Source organism: Prionailurus bengalensis, chromosome E1 (genome assembly GCF_016509475.1).
Source record: "Prionailurus bengalensis isolate Pbe53 chromosome E1, Fcat_Pben_1.1_paternal_pri, whole genome shotgun sequence".
Lineage (NCBI taxonomy): Eukaryota > Metazoa > Chordata > Mammalia > Carnivora > Felidae > Prionailurus > Prionailurus bengalensis.
In genome coordinates, this window is record NC_057347.1 from 57,266,357 (window position 1) to 57,282,663 (window position 16,307).

The following is a 16,307-nucleotide window of genomic DNA, read 5'->3' on the forward strand; positions in this document are numbered from 1 at the left end:
CTCTTCCTGGGGACTCTCTGGCCCCTTGCTGGGGGCAGGGGGACGCGGCCCCCGCCACGACGTGGGCTGGACGTTTGTCGGCCGCCAGAACGCAGGCAGGCCCAGCCGTCGGAGCGTCCGGGCCGCTCTGCTCGCCGCTGGCTGCGGACCGCATTTTGCTCTCGGTCCCTGGGGCCGCGCTGGCCACGCCCCTGGGGGCGGGGCCTGGGCGGGGCGGGGCGGGGTGGTGGCAGGGTCCTAGGCTGGCGGCAGCGGCTACGGCGGCGGCGGCGGCGGAGGCGACATGGAGAGCGGGGCCTACGGCGCGGCCAAGGCAGGCGGCTCCTTCGACCTGTGGCGCTTCCTGACGCAGCCGCAGGTGGTGGCGCGCGCCGTGTGCATGGTGAGCGGGTGGGGAGCCGGGCGGGGGAACCGGACTCCGCCGCCGGGGACCGGGCGGGGGAGGGGGTGCCGCGAGCCTGCGAGCGCGACAGGTGGCGGCGGCCGAGGCCCGGGGGAGGGGTGCGGGTGGCGCGCGTGGGGCCGGCGAGGGGGCCCGGGCCCCGCCGCCCTCCATCCTCCGGGCCCCGCCGGCCGCCACTCGCGCGCCGCAGCTTTCCCCGGCTTCCCCTGGTCCCCACTGCCCCCCACCGGCCGGGCCCGGGCGCGGGGTGGCCCGGAGGCGCCGCGGGGGAGCAGGCCTGTCGCCCTGCTGGCGGTGGGAGGAGCTTGGGGCAGCTCCAGGACAGGTGGCCGCCGTGCTGGGACTCTCTGCTGGGGGAATTCATCCGGAAGGGGCTTTCCCAAGCCACGTTGGGTAATGGGGTCTCCCCTCCACTCGCGGAGCAAGTCACGTGTTTGCTTCCCCACCCAAGATCAGGTGACCCCAGGATGTACCCTTCCCGGGGAGGGTAGGGGACCCCTCCAGCACCAGATTACTGGGGGTAAGAGGGTTGGAGGGGGGCGGGGCACAGGATTTTGGACAACCAGCGCCTGGAGCTGGACAAGGTGTTAGTGTGGGCAGGCAGAGGGCTGGGACTCCCAAGTGCCCTCACCATGCCTGCCTGGGACTGGAGCCTTCTGAGGTGCCCTGGTGGCACCCATGCCCCCTCCCTGCCTGACCGTGGGGTCTGATCCAAGGAGCAGATGCCCCGTGTGTCGGGACAGCTGTGCCAGGAGTCGGGGCTGGCACACTGCTCCCAGCATCGGGGAGTTCCGGCTTCATCCCCAGCTGGGGGTGGGGCTTGTGACTGCCAGCTCCAGAGTCTATTCAGAGGGCCTTGTCCGGGCAGGGCAAGGGAGAGGCCTGTGCCTGTCCTAGTGGGAGCCAGGTGTCCAGACCGTCCCGCATCTGCTCACATGGGGTGGGGATGGGTGGTGGCCTTGACGTCTGGGGAGGAGAGGAGGCCACATGAGGCTGTTCCCAAGGGCCTAGAGCCCCTCCCAGAGTTCTGGCTGGTGAACCCCCTTCCACCCCGGCCCAGGACCTCCAGGGTTCTGAGTGCAGAACTGTATCCACAGGCCTGCCAGTCAGACTAGCCTGGGGGGCCCTCAGAGGGGAGGCTCAGGATGTCAAAGAGGCCAGGAGTCCTTGTAGGAAGAAAGCTGGCCAAACTGGGGTGGGGGTGGGGTGGGGGGAGCAGCCTGGAGCAGGAAAGAGTGGGAGGGGGCTCCGAGAAGTGGGAGTCTGGGGACACGGGTTCCAGCTCAGGGCACACTGGCGCGGCTTTCCTGAGAGGTGGGGGGGGGGGTCTTTCATCACCCAGGTTTTGGGGCAGAGGTTGGGCTCTGCAGAGGTGATTCAAGCAGAAGGTGATCTGGGGGTGACTCCAGGCCTGGGTTTCTGTAACTTTGTGGCCCATCTCCTACGGAACCACGATGGCCCTTCCCGGCAGGCAGCCGGGGTGGGGATCTCCCTCCCAGGAGATCCCCGTCCGTTCCCCACCAGCCCCTCCCTGGTCCAAGAATCTCCCGCCGTGCCCCCGGTGATGGCGACTGTGCTGGCACCTGCAGGTGGCCCGGGAGCACGGAGAAGTGGGGACTGTGCACCAGCCAGAAGCAACTTGCTTACGAGCTCAGTTCCCAAGTTCAGAGGGGGCCCTGGTGCCTGCCGTCCCAAAGGGGAACAGCTGCAGTGGGGGAGCCCAGGGTCCCTCTCACGTGTGCCCGCCGTGGGGCTTGTCTGGCGACCGCTCAGCCCTTCCCCACCTGTCCCCTCAGGTCTTTGCGTTGATCGTGTTCTCGTGCATTTTCGGCGAGGGCTACAGCAACACCCACCAGTCCAAACAGAAATACTGCGTTTTCAACCACAACGAGGACGCGTGCGGCTACGGCAGCGCCATTGGGGTGCTAGCCTTCCTGGCCTCGGCCGCCTTCCTAGTGGTTGACGCCTATTTCCCCCAGATCAGCAACGCCACTGACCGCAAATACCTGGTCATCAGCGACCTGCTCTTCTCAGGTACCTTCCAGCGGGACCCCCAGTTGACTTGGGGGAGGTGAATAGGAGTGTTCCTAAGAGGGTTCTGGGATGGCAGGGCCTCGGCAGCCTCAGGGGGAACCGAGGGCAGCCCCTACCCAAGCAGACAGGCTTGCACACAGGGATTTCTGTGAGTCTGCTTAAGCCCACCGGCGTTGAGTGACAGTCACGGGACCTTCGAGCCAGGCACCCAGGTCGCCACCCTGGCTTCCGCATCAGTGCCCTTCACACTCCTGGAGGCTTCTGGGAGATCCCTGCCACAGGGCCTCGCCATCGCCGCCCCCACAGGGGGCCCCTCCTGGGTCCCCAGACCGCCCCTGCCTCCGTGGAAGTGACCTTGCCCTTCTGGCCTTCTTCCCAGCTTTCTGGACTTTCCTGTGGTTCGTTGGTTTCTGCTTCCTCACCAACCAGTGGGTGGCCACCAAGGCGGAAGATGTGCTAGTGGGGGCCGACTCGGCCCGGGCAGCCATCACCTTCAGCTTCTTCTCCATCTTCTCCTGGGTAGGTGGGCCGGGGCGGGCAGGGGTGCAGTGTCTTTGGAGAAGGGTGGCGGAAGGCTGAGGAACCCAAACCTCGGGGCTCCCTGCAGGGCGTGCTGGCCTCCCTGGCCTACCAGCGCTACAAGGCCGGCGTGGACGACTTCATCCAGAACTACGTGGACCCCACTCCAGACCCCGGCACCGCCTACGCCTCCTACCCTGGTGCGTCTGTGGACAACTACCAACAACCGCCCTTCACCCAGAACGCTGAGACCACGGAGGGCTACCAGCCGCCCCCTGTGTACTGAGCTGCGGCCGGAACGGTCAGGGGAGCAGAGAGGGCGCTCGGGGGCCTTCGCTCTATGCTGGACTCCTCCCGTGAGCTTCGCCTCCTGGAGCTGTGGCCCCCTCACCCTGCCGGGTGCCCGTCAGAGCCACGCACGGCCTGGAGAGCCCCCGCTTCCCCTGCCCTGGCTGCCGGGCTCCCTCTAGCAAGGGCTTCGCCCACCGACTCCTCAAGGGCATTTTTTAGAAAAGGGTTTTTAGCCAGATGTGTTTTGTCATTGCTTTTAATGATCCCCAACCCCAGTTGGAATAGCTAGAAGTGCCCGACACGCTGCTTTGACAAGTGCCTTAGCTTCTCCCCAGCCCAAAGGAGCCGGGCCCAGGTCCAGGACCTGGGCCCTGGTGGCCACAGTTACTCGGGGTTCTGTGCCAAAGAGGAGACTGTGGGGCCAGGGCCCCCTTTCCTGCTCACTCAGGTTTGTTCCCCACCTCCTGGCGCTGCTGTGTCCCCAGCCCCCTGCCTGCCCTGGGAGCCAGCAGCCCCGTGCTCACTGCTGTAGCATCTGCTTGCTCTTGGATCCAGGGTCATTGCCCCATGCCAGTGCCTCCGGACTGCCTGCCTGCCTGCCTGCCTGCCGGCCTGCCAGCCGTGGCGCTGGATGCCCACCCCAGGGGGCACCGGGAGGCATTCCCTCCGCCTTGCTCCCAGCCCTTGGCAACCGGGAGGGGCTTTGCCTGCCGGAAAACACCCAGCTTTATGTAAATACTCTGCCACTGTGAGGTGTGGGGTGTGTCCACAGCCCCTGGGCTGTTCTGAATGTACTAAAAAGCCTTGGGGGTAAGATGCAGACCCTTGGTTCTGTTAGACTGATTTGAAGACGGAATAAATGTTTTTCTCGTTCATAATCTCCAGGGTCATCAGTTGGGCCTCAGCCCAGGGGTTGGAGAGAGATTCCACTCTGGGGTGCACCCTGGGAGGGGGCTGCTTTATGAACTCGCATTTTGAAGTCACGGCAGTGTGCCCCTCCAGCACGCCCAGCGCGCGCACGCACTTGTCTGGGGTCTCATTCCTCACACTGCCGTCCAACAGCATCTTAAAATAGCAACTGTGCTCAGCTTGTAAACAAGACAGTCTTTCTGGACTGCCTTGCCAGGGCCCTGCTGTGCCCTTGCTGGAGTTGGGGTGGGGGCCCCTGGGAGCGGACCCTGCGCAGTAACCCTTTCCTTCCCAACCCTCTTAGCAGAGCGCGGAGTGATCTGGCAGGGCCCAGAGGCCTCCACTTCTAGCAGACAGGGGTCCGCACGTCTGGAGCCCGTCCCGGGATGGCCCACCCTGAGGGAGTGAGCCCATCTCTAGCAGGAAGGGCCAGGGCCCCTGAAGCACCTCACTTCCCTTTTGGAGCAGAGACAGCAAGAACTGTCAAAAGTGGGCCTGTTAGTTTCAAAATCGAGTAGACACTCATAGGGTTCTGCAAATGCCTCACTGTAATTCGAGACCAGTCACTAGCAAGCCGGAATAGAGCAAAGGGGAGAGGCAAGCCAGGGCGAGGAGGCCACCCCAGAACCCCCATCCCATCTCCACTGGTGGGTACACCCAACCCCAGAAGGTTCTGGCCTCCACGCAAGCCACTGACGGCCCATGTTACAAGGTACAGCTGAGCTAGTCTTCTGGGCTCCTGAACTATCAAGTGTCAGTTTCACAAACAAAACCTGACCCCACAGCCCCAGCGGGCAGCCCCGAGTATAGCCTTGTCTTTCCGTCCCGGGGCCCCAGCCTCCTCCGTCCACCCATTTTGTCCTAAACCTGTCCAGACAGGAGAGCAAGCAAATGTGCCTCTTGGGACGCGCTTCGCGGCGCTTCTCAGTTAAAGTGTTGTGGCTAAGAGACCAGCAGGTAGTGCTAAAAAAGATCTGGAAAGAAATCCCCACCCATGGTCCCATCAGAGCTGTCGACAGGGAGACCCAGGGCATCCCAGGCTGTTAAAGACACATGTGCTCCCAGCAACCAGTAAATTTTAATATTAGTTATTAATTTCACACACAACAGAATCAGAGACCCTGTCCCCAGCTACCTCTGCCCCTACCCCCCCCCCTTAAAAGATAAGCCCCTGGGATCTGGGCCCCACTAGGGTAAGTGTCCCCCATGTGAGAGAAGCTGTAATTCTGGAGAAAATGACCACCAGAGAGAGGGAAGAGCTTTCAGCCCAAAGGAAAGCCAGAAGGCACAAGTCCAGCCACCCCGAGGGACCAGGAGCCCTTTCCAGGCCAACAGAAATGTTTGCGTGGGATGACACTGTGCTGAGCCCGAGCAACTGGGGAACGGACTAACCAGCGAGAACAGAAACTCAACAGTGAAAGCCACAAGGGGGAAGAAGCGGCCAGCGGTAGTGTCGCCAGTGTGTGGCTCGGCCCCTCACCCCACGGGAGGAGGGGGCGGGTGTCCGCGGTGGGTGGCCAGACCCTGAGCTCAGGAGTGGATCCGCAGCGGGGAAGGGAACCAAGAAAGCGCCGGCGGGCAGGAAAGGGGAAACGGAACGTGCAGACCACCAGCCCGGGGAAAGCGCACCGCCGCCGAAAAGTTCCGTCCCCGCACCCCACCCCCCTCCACTTCCTCTTCTGGAAAGGCTGCGCCGCACGAGGGCGGGGGCAGTCCTGCAAGCATCCGCCAGGGGGCGGCAGCGGGAAGGGAGCGGGCGCTCCCCAGGCGCCCACACCTCAGTTGGCCGAGCTGCGCTGCAGGATCTGATGCGGAGCAAACAGCTTGCGGGGCCCCGAGGCCTCTCCTGGCTTCCCCAGCAGCGGGCAGTTCTCCTTATTCTCCTTGCCGTCCGGCCCGGCGGGCAGACCCGAGGCCTTCTTGAAGTAGCACAGGCGGCACACCGAGTGGTATTTGTCTGCGCCCCCGATCACCTCGACCTGGCCGCGGGGATGCAAAGAGCCGTGGGCTGAGACGGGGCGGGGCGCCTCCGGGCCACTCTCCCCCCTCCACCCCTGGAGAAGGCAGGTGGCGGCTACCTCCTTCTCCGCGCCCAGCCTCTTGGTATAGGCGGCTTCGCGGAAGCACTCCATGCACACCGCCGTCAGCTTCACAACACTCTCCGCCAGGGGCACCAGGTTCAGGATGGTCCCGAAGGCCTACGTTCCGGGGGAGAGACAGCCTCTGGGCGCATCCACCTCGCCAGGCGGGTCTTTCCTTGCGACCCCTTGACTCACAAGCACGGACACAGGGGCACTTTGCCTTGACCTTGCTTTCCCCAGAGTGCCGTCCCCTGCAACACCCCCAGCACCCAGACTGGGATGGACTCGCTCCCAGGCAAACCCCGGGGGGCCTGGGTCCCGCTCACCTGAGTGCCCGGCTCAGCCTGAGCCGCTCAGAGTGCCCCCCAAGGGCTCAGCCCCAGTCATCCAGGTGGGACCGCGCTGAGAGCAAAGGCTAGCTGGGCTGTCCCTGCTCCTCCCCGGGCCCCCTTCTCCCTCCAGACCCCTTCCCAAGACCTGGATCAGACGACTCACCTTCCTCTGGAAGGTCCCATCCAGTGCAGCCACAATCACGGTCTTCCCGGCGTTGGCCATAGTCTCGCTGAACTCCACGATGTCTGGGAACTGGGAGGGAGCGGAGGGGGGACAACAGTGGGTTTCCACCCCGAGCAGCTTGCAGCAGCCACGGAGAGACACTGCCACCGGTCAGCGTGGAGCATGAGAACAGGGAGACCCCAACGCTCCCGCCAGTGCCCCGCCAGGGAGATGGGTGTTCCTGTGGTTGCCCCACTGCACACAGCCATGTGCACCCACAACCACCCATGCCGCCTTACCGGCCACCGGGACAGAATAGGGACAGAATAGATCAGCTCCAGGCCCCAGCACAGCACCACGGACCTGTCACCAGGTGATGTGGCCCCGCCCGGAGGCGGTCTAAAACCGCGGTGGCCAAAAGCTCAGGCCAGAGGGCTGCCTGCCTTGAACCCCGCTCTGGTGGGACGCGTGTGCTTGGTGACCTTGGCAAGGACTTCACGTTTCTGAACCTTAGAAATGGCAAGGACCGCCCTCGGTGTTGTTTAAGGATCGGAGGCACTCATATAGGGAATAATGTGCCATCTGATGCCTCGAGAAGGGGTCGGGGTTCCACTGGCCATTTACAGAGCAGGACGCCACAGCGGGCCCCGCGTGTACTTGGTAAATCAACTGTGATTTTAAGTGGCCCAGGGTGAGGTCGCAACTTCCGCAGATGCTCGGGCGAGCTGTCCCCGGTCAATCCCACTGCCTTCGGCTGATTGTGTTAGTCTATCTGGATTGGTCTTCGGGCTGTGAGAACGCGCACGTGCTTGTCTTTGGGCAGCAGGGTCTCTCTCCAAGCCATCAGGCTTGACTTGGCGCATTTATCGGGGTGCAAGGTTACCGAGACCTGGACAGTTGGCAAGACAGGTCCCGTGAAGGTGGCTAGAAAAATCACGAGCAATTCAAGTACGATTCGGCCGAAGAAGCCAGACGTGACTCCCCTCTGTGGGGCTGGCCAGTCCCGAGCTACAGAAACACCCACGACTCCTGCACCGTCACGCACGTGTCCCCACTCCGTCACAGGTGACAGAAATGCAGCTCCCAGCCTGCAAGGAGCTCTCAGCCAGTAAACGCCTCCCTCCCTAAGTTGTCGCAAAGCAAACGGTCTCCATACATTTCCAAGGAGAGAGGCCGGGCACACCCTTCCCCTCAGGGCCCAGAGAGGGAAAGGAGCCTGCCCACACCCTGATGTCGGGTTTGGGGCCTCCAGAATTGGGAAAATCAATTCCTGCTGTTTGAGCTGCCTGGTCTGTGGTACCTGTTAGGGCAGCCCTAGGAAAATATTACAGTTACACTTAAAGTAGAACCTCGGGGTGCCTGGGGGGCTCAGTCTATGGAGCATCGGACCCGTGGTTTTGGCTCAGGTCATGATCTCCCCGTCTCGTGAGTTCGAGCCCCACATCGGGCTCCAAGCTGGAAAGGTGGAACATGCTTAGGATCCTCTCTCTCTCTCTCTCTGTTCCTCTCCCACCCGTGCTATCTCTCTCTCTCTCAAAATAAACAACCTCAAAAGAACAATACTTTAACACAGAACCGCAAAGTACCTAGTAAATTTCAGGTTTTCTTGGTGGACAAAAATAATCACGAGACCCACGGAGGAAAGTACCGGGAGGTTTCTTGCTGGGGACGAGTTTGCCCACCCGAGTCCAGCGGCCCGTTCTACACCTCCGGGCGACCTGCAATGAGCCACTTCCCAAACGAGTTCTCATGAAGGGGAAAGAACCCAAAGAAGAGATTAGGAAGCCTACGAGTGGATTTTCACCGCTGCTGTCTTCCTGCCAAGAGCCGGCTGGCTCGAGATGTGCAGCCCAATGACCCCTGGCCCTGCCCCAGCCCAGGCCTCTGCTTCCTGGCAGACAGGCCGGCCTGGAAGGGGCAGAGGCCACAGAAGCCAGGGATAAAGGACGTGACAAAGCAAAACGTTTGGCCGTGAGTGGTAAAACATGAAACGGAATGCCACAGACAGATCTCCGGGGCACATAAACAGGGAAGAAAGAAGCAGACCGTGTGACAAAGTGGCATCGGCCACTTCAGGTCCACTGGAGAAGGGAGAAACCAAGAGGAAAATGAGTGGAAGCCCTTCAAAGGCCATTGGAAAAAGGAGAAATAAATACAAGTAGCCCGTAAACATGGACACAGACATCAGACAGCAGCGATGAGACAAACTTTCACTGGGGTGTGTGTTCGCGTGTGTGCGTGTGTGTGTGTGCGCACATGCGTGCAAGCTCTGCCACCTGCCCCTTACTCCTCCCCTCTCTCCTGGGGATTTCTGCAGAGGCCCAGTGGTCACACTGTCCTGTCATCCGCTCTCCGTCAGCGGGGCCGCCCTTTGGCGGGCTCTGCCCAGGCTAATTCCCGAGTCTTCTCCGCTAGCCTGCCCAGAGCCACCTGCCTCCATCCTGCCCCTGGACACACCCAGCCGGCCAGCAGCTCACTCCCTGGCTCTCCCCCAGACCCCTTTCTGACCACCTCACCGTAGCTCTGTCCCCTTCACATTGCCCGTCTGTCCAGTTGTCCCCACCTGACCTAGGACATCGTTCTCTCCCTAGAAAGGAGAGACTAGACTAGGGACTAGAAAGGATGCTCAAGGGGGGAGACTCTGGCTGTACCCCCCCCCCAATACCAAGAACACTGCTGGCATGGGGCACCAGCCCAGAAAATACTTAGGAATGAATGAATGAATGAATGAATATTGCACATTTGCTGACATGGGTAAATGGTCAACCATGCGACAGAAGCCCACTCTATTTACTTATTTATTATTTACGAATAATTTATCATCAAGTTAGCTAAATACAGGGTCGTCTTGGCTTCGGGAGATTCCCGCGATCTGTCGCGTACATCCAACACCCGATGGAGCTCGCGCTATTTAAAAATACACATCTAGAAAGACTAGATGCACGCAGACCAACATGTAATGAGTTTTTGTTTGCTTTTCTGGGCTGCAAAAAGAGAAGAGCAGCCCCCACAGCAGGAGCTGGCCTGGCGTTGGCAGCTGGGCCCCGGTGGTTACCACGTAGAGCGAAATTCATTTCACGGAACATTCGCATCCGGCAAGGCCACTCCTCGACTGGGATGGGTCAAGATGAAACCAAGACCCTCCGTAATCCTGTCTGAGCACAGAGACAGACGTGAACACTGTCCAGGCTACGGAGGACCACACGTTCCCCCTTCCTGCCCAGGAGGAGTGACCACTGCTGCTTTACCGACTCGGCCTCCGCCTCCTGGTCCCCCCTCCTCCCTAGGGGGAAGGTTGAGGAGGCCGGTCAGTTACTCCCTTCCCGAGGGCACAGAATCGAGAGCCAGGCCAGCCTCTTAGAAGCCTCCCCAAAATGATCGCCCACAAGCCCTCTCCGGCTCCCTCTGTGAGAGGTCCCTGGTTCCCACGCTGTGGGTTCTCCCTGCAACAATCAGTACCCACTCACCAAACACACACACAGAAGAATTTCAGGGCACAGAGGTAGAATAAATAGGCAGTACAGGGGACCCTCCACCTTCGCCCAATTCCTGTGTCAGGACGCGCCCACCCAGGGAAATTGTAGAAGCCGTGTCGGCAGACCTCCCCATCACTGACTCGCGATAAAGTTCTATGTTATTCGGCTGCTGAGATTTGGGGCCTGATTGTTACAGCAGCTCACGTCACCCTCACGAGTGCCCTGGGTGGAGACAGACGCACTCAGAACTCTCCGGAGGGCTGAAGTGAGCCCTGTGGGGAGAGAGTTATAGCTTCATTCATTCCAGATGAACTCGCGGAAACAAAAACTCCCAAAGCACACGAAAGACGAAAGACGCCAAGACTACGAAAGACAACCTGCAGGCTCATCCAGAGAGTGCACTCCGGAAGAAAGGGAAAGAGTGGGGGCGCCTGGGTGGCGCAGTCGGTGAAGCGACCGACTTCGGCCAGGTCACGATCTCGCGGTCCGTGAGTTCACGATCTCGGGAGATCTCGAGTGATCTCGCGTGAGTTCGAGCCCCGCGTCGGGCTCTGGGCTGATGGCTCGGAGCCTGTTTCCGATTCTGTGTCTCCCTCTCTCTCCGCCCCTCCCCCGTTCATGCTCTGTCTCTCTCTGTCCCAAAAATAAATAAAAACGTTGAAAAAAAAATTTTTAAAAAGAAAGGGAAAGAGTGAGCCGGAAAAGCCTTTAAGACACAAGATTCTCGGAAAGACAAGGAAAGGGACAGCAGCCGCCACACAAACAAAAAACGGTAAATTCGCAAACAAAAATGAAGATGTGTGAATTAGAGCAGGAGCTACACAAAGAGAACTAACCAGAAATCCCAGAAACGAATAGAGTCTTTGAGGGGCGCCTGGTGGCTCAGTCAGTTGGGCGTCGGACTTCGGCTCAGGTCGTGATCTCACAGTTTGTGAGTTCGAGCCCCGTGTCGGGCTCGGTGCTGACGGTTCAGAGCTTGGAGTCCGCTTGGGATTCTCTGCCTCCCTCTCTCTCTGCCCTTCCCCCACTCGTGTTCTGTCTCGCTCTCTCTCAAAAATAAGCAAACATTGGGGCGCCTGGGTGGCTCAGTTGGTTGAGCATTGGACTTCGGCTCAGGTCATGATCTCACGGTTCGTGAGTTCGAGCCCCACATCGGGCTCTGTGCTGACAAGCTCAGAGCCTGGAGCCTACTTTGGATTCTGTGTCTCCCTCTCTCTCTCTCCCCCTCCCCCGTTCACACACTCTCTCTCTGCCTCTCAAAAATAAAGAAACGTAATGAAAAAATGAAAAAAAACCAGGCAAACATTAAAAAAAAAAAAAAAACTGAAAAAGAAAAAAAAAAAGATCAGAAATAGAACGAATACCTTCCAAGCCAGCAGAGGACAAGGGGGGGACAGATAGGGAGTCTGTAGGCAGAATGCCAGGACAAACCAACTTACAAACTGCCCTTCGTCGATGCCTATGACAGCCACGCCTAGGGCCTCCTGGGCCACATCCCGGAGCAGGCAGGCTGGCAGTGCCTCCATGGTGTTTCTGGGGAGAGAAAGCCAGGGCGTGAGCAAGGCAAGGGAGTGGGGGCCTGAACGCAGGGGCCGGGGAACAGCTCTCGTGACCGCCCTACCCGCAAATCACGCGGCACTGTTTGGCTGGAGCATGAAGTTAGCGCCTGTGGGAGGGCATCTGGGGAGAATAAAGGCTCATGCTCAGAAAACCAGTTATTCAACACAAGCTATTTCACTGGATGCTTTGGACTAGAAATTAGCAACTCGAGATACAAAGCTTTACTGAGACTCAAAAGCTCCTCCCCACTTTGGTTTAGTGGGCCGGGCAGACGAAAGGCTTTAATTTGTTTTAAAAATGAGAAAAGGAATAAGTAACTATAACTCAGCCTGCATTACAGATGTCCTTAGATCAATGCAGTCACAAACTAGAATTTTTTACTTCTTTCTTTTTATGGCGGAAGGGGCCCATGAAAGGCAAAAGTGCCCAGGGAAGTCCAACGTGGCCCTGGGCCAAACATTAGCACCAGACTCGGAGCCCTGTGTATCCTGGCAGAGATAAGTCCGGAACCCCAACCTTCAGCTCTCTAGAGTTCCCTCCATCTGGCTTTTCTGGAAGATTGAAGGGTTTCTCCAAGCTCACAGAGCTGTTAACCAGCAGAGCCAGGATTTATATCTAAGGTCCCACGGCTGCCTGGCGTGCCCCTGCGGGGACAGTCATATCCAGAAGGGTTTGCAAGTGAAAGGTCACAGGTGGGAATGTTCCAGGGCATTAGACCCCATCCTGCTCCCACACCCAGGGCCCTTTCTGAAGAGAAATGCCTTTCTCTGTCCTCTTAAATAGGGTCTCTGTTTTCCAGTGTTGTTTTCCTTTGTCTTCACTTTTCCTGCTGGTACTTAACTAAAGCTCAGCAGTTTGTAGGTGTATTTAGAAAAACATAAAACACAACCACTGCTTAGTTATTACCGTGCTATCATTCTACTCCAAGATCTGGTAAGAGCATGAAATGGTATTCCCTGCATTTTATTTATTTATTTTTTTAATTTTAATTTTTTTTTTCAACGTTTATTTATTTGTGGGACAGAGAGAGACAGAGCATGAACGGGCGAGGGGCAGAGAGAGAGGGAGACACAGAATCGGAAACAGGCTCCAGGCTCTGAGCCATCAGCCCAGAGCCTGACGCGGGGCTCGAACCCACGGACCGCGAGATCGTGACCTGGCTGAAGTCGGACGCTTCACCGACTGCGCCACCCAGGCGCCCCTCCCTGCATTTTAAATTCCCCCTTTCATCCCCAAACAGAGAAGACCAGAGGGCGGGCAAGGGCAGGGTGTGTGGAACTGTCACTCCTGCCAGGGGCTCAGTCCCAGCCGCTGCAGCCCGAGTTAGACAGCACCTGTGCTCAGACAGGCAGAGCTCAGATGTGACCCTGATCTGAGGGACTTCTCATCCCAGCACAGTACTGCCTCCTGGTTTCACGGGCTTCCCTGGATATTCCCCTGCCCAGTGCGTGTTTTAAGGAGGAAGAAGCAGGGGCACCTGGGTGGCTCAGTCCGTTACGCGTCCGACTTCAGCTCCGGTCGTGATCTCACAGTTCATGGGTTCGAGTCCCACATTCGGCTCTGTGCGGACAGCTCGGAGCCTGGAGCCCGCTTCGGATTCTGTGTCCACCCCCCCCCCCCCGCCTCTGCCCCTCCCCCACTCGTGCCCTGTCTTTCTCTCTCTCTCAAAAATAAACATTTAAAAAAAAAGGCAGGGAGAAAGAAGCAAACTGGAAGACATACGTGGCCTACATCAGACAGCACGGTCAGGAAGCAATGGTCATGAAAATCCCGGCATTTAACTCCAAACCCCGGGCACTGTCCACCCCACCACCGGCCTGGCTTAGAAAACCCCATGCTCCCACCCTGAAGCCACACATCAGGCGGTTCTGAGGCTGCAAGCCCCGCCTTCAGCTCAGGTGGACAAGTCCAAAGGGCAGAGACCTGTCCCAGGCTCAGAAGTGTCAGGCCCCAATCTGCAGCAAGGAACAGGCCCAAGTAAGACTAAATGTAACCCCCCCCCCCCACCTCAGGTTGCAGACTGAAATGATCCCAAGGTGTAGGCAGATAAACATAGAAGGGGATATGCACAAAAGCCACAAGGCCACAGGGAATCAGCCCCAGGGCAGGGCAACTGAAAAGTTACATAAAAAGCCCCGTGCAGGCCCAACAAAACCAGTTTGCAACCGTATAGTTGTAACCTCCAGAGCAGGGTTCCTCAGCCCGGGCACGGCACTGTTGATAATTGGGGCAGGATCAACATTTGGGGGGGGGGGGGGAGGGCAGTGCCGCCCTGGGCATTGTGGGATGTTCAGCAGCATCTCTGGCCTCTAGCCACGGGACGCCAACAGCCACCCCTAGCCCGCTCCAGTTGTGAAAAATAAATACGTCCCCAGACATCGCCAAATGGACTCTGGGAAGGGGGGGAGGGGGTGCAAAATCTCCCCTGGTGAAGAAACCCAGGGCTAGAATCCTGTGAGAGGCCAAGTCCTGACATCCCTTGCCAAGCAGCCCTCAAAGTCTGCCGAGTTGCACGGTCGGCACGAGCCCCCCCCACCGTGAGTTTCCACCCGGCTTCCAGAGGAGGTGTAAGGAGAGAACAGAAGAGAGCAGACACTGACCGGTCGTGCGTGGAGAAGCTGCTGCTATAGCGAGTGTCTTTGGCGTACTTGATGACCAAGCACTTGTACTGGGCGATCTGGAAGCGACGGACCCGTCTCATCAGCTCAGTACTGCAAGAGCAGAGCACAGTGGTTAAGAGGGGGCAAAGAAGACTCTATCAGCACAAGCTGGGCTCCCCACCACCGTCTAGGGGTCTGCAGCCTGACGCCCGCGCCTTTGGACAGAAAGACCAGTGAGGACAGAGAGGGCCGGTGCTCTGAGAGTTCAGTCTAGACCTGAGAGGGACGTCAAGACTGTACGTCCCTAGGGAGCCCAGGAATAATAAAGGCATGCCGGGGCAGGACGTGCTCTCCACGTGGGGGGTGGCAAGGGATAACCCCCCAGGTGGCCGGGGGAGGAGGCAGAGAAGTGCAAAGGCCACAGGCAGAGGGGAGGAGTCCAAAGTGACCTCACTCCAGAGGTCTTCACAGAGTCTGAACTGACGTCACAAAATCTTTTTGTGCCAAAGATGGCGATTTGCCACTGGATCCCAGAGCCCACCTGAGCGTCACCGCAGCTGTCCCCCAGGGCGGAGGGAGGTACTCAGGGGGCTCACCAGCCCACCAGGTCAGCTAGTGGTCCTGTCACATCGGGGGAGCAAAGGTCCCCTGGCCTGACTCCTTAGTGTTAAATTTTTAGGGACACCTGGGTGGCACCAATCCTCAGTTTCGGCTCAGGTCATGGCCGCCTGGGTGGTGAGTTGGAGCCCGGCATTGGGACCTGCGATGACAGTCTGGAGCCTGGTTGGGATTCTCTCTCTCTGCTCCTCCCCTGCTGATGCTCACTCTGTCTCTCTCTCTTTAAATAAATAAGTACATAAATGAAATAAACTTAAACTTAGAATACTTAAAGTTTTACAGGCGCCTCGGTGGCTCAGTCGGTTAAGCCTCCGACTTCGGCTCAGGTCATGATCTCACAGTCTGTGGGTTGGAGCCCCTGCGTGGGGCTCTGTGCTGACAGCTCGGAGCCTGGAGCCTGCTGGGGATTCTGTGCCTCCCTCTCTCTCTCTTCCTCCCCCATTCACGCTCTTTCTCCCTGTCTCTCAAAAATAAATAAACATTAAAAAATGTTAAATACTTAAAATTAAAAAAAAAAAATTAGGAGACGTGGCTGCCCCTTTCTGAGAGGGCTCTAGCGAGGGGCCAAACCGTCAGCAGCTGCACCCAGCTGCGCGAAGGCGCGGGTGGTATTCGGACCCTAATGGGAGGGCCTAAACTGGGCGGGCTGGGAGGGAGAGCCTCCTCCAGGACCGGATCCAAGGGCGGAGCAGCATCCTAGGCGGGAAAGCGCGGTCGGGCGGTGGCGGCTGACCTAGGGGGACTGCACGATGGGGGGCTGTCCGAGAGGGGGGACAGGCCCGCAAGAGGCGCCAGGGGAGGACAGACCCTCGGGAGGGAGGGGTGGAGGAGGAAGTGGTCCCGGCCCGCCCTGGCCCCGCGAGGCCATTACCTTTTTCCCGAGAACATGGGTCCTAGAATCACCTAGGAGAGAAAGCGGGGTCACTTCGGGGTCCACTGCACACGGACCCCCGGCCACGACCCCGCCCCCGCCCCCGCCCTCGCCCCCGCGTGCTGGGACCTGCCCCCCGTACCTGGATCTGCCCCCGGGTCTTGCTGGGGGAGCCGGGCAGCACGGTGGGCAGGTTGATGCAGCTCATGACGCCCCTAGGAAGCTCGCCGCTCAGGGACCCTCAGGTGTCACCGCCCAGCTGCCTGGAGCTGGTTCCCGCGCCGCCCGTCTTTATCCCCGGCGCGCTGGCCAATCGGGAGCCGGCCCCGGCGCCCGGGAGCCAATCAGCGCGCGGCCGCGGACTGGCGGGAGGTTTGACCGCAGCCCGCCCCTAGTGGGCAGCGCCGAGGACCCGGCGGGCTGACGTCACCGGGACGGCAGGCCCCGCCC

The 16,307-nt window shown here is 59.4% G+C and overlaps 2 protein-coding genes across 4 annotated transcripts; one reads left to right on the forward strand and one right to left on the reverse strand.

Annotated features, from left to right (window-relative positions):
• The first annotated feature begins 226 nt into the window (after positions 1 to 226).
• Positions 227 to 4,125, forward strand: SYNGR2 (synaptogyrin 2). 2 transcript variants are annotated; one of them, XM_043585718.1, is made up of 4 exons: positions 227 to 382; positions 2,200 to 2,437; positions 2,817 to 2,956; positions 3,045 to 4,125. In XM_043585718.1, exons 1-4 carry the CDS (start codon positions 284 to 286, stop codon positions 3,240 to 3,242), a joined length of 675 nt encoding a protein of 224 aa, XP_043441653.1. In that variant the 5' UTR covers positions 227 to 283; the 3' UTR covers positions 3,243 to 4,125. The 2 variants fall into 2 exon arrangements, with proteins under 2 accessions (XP_043441653.1, XP_043441654.1); XM_043585719.1 differs by lacking the exon at positions 2,817 to 2,956 and having other exon boundaries at positions 241 to 382.
• Positions 4,126 to 5,215: 1,090 nt separating this feature from the next.
• TK1 (thymidine kinase 1) lies at positions 5,216 to 16,231 on the reverse strand. 2 transcript variants are annotated; one of them, XM_043585716.1, is made up of 7 exons: positions 16,000 to 16,231; positions 15,858 to 15,889; positions 14,369 to 14,479; positions 11,648 to 11,741; positions 6,733 to 6,822; positions 6,235 to 6,354; positions 5,216 to 6,135 (listed from the first exon to the last, which is right to left on the reverse strand). In XM_043585716.1, the coding sequence occupies exons 1-7, from the start codon at positions 16,063 to 16,065 to the stop codon at positions 5,935 to 5,937; spliced, it is 714 nt and encodes a 237-aa protein (XP_043441651.1). In that variant the 5' UTR covers positions 16,066 to 16,231; the 3' UTR covers positions 5,216 to 5,934. The 2 variants fall into 2 exon arrangements, with proteins under 2 accessions (XP_043441651.1, XP_043441650.1); XM_043585715.1 differs by having other exon boundaries at positions 5,216 to 6,354; positions 16,000 to 16,148.
• Positions 16,232 to 16,307: the final 76 nt, after the last annotated feature.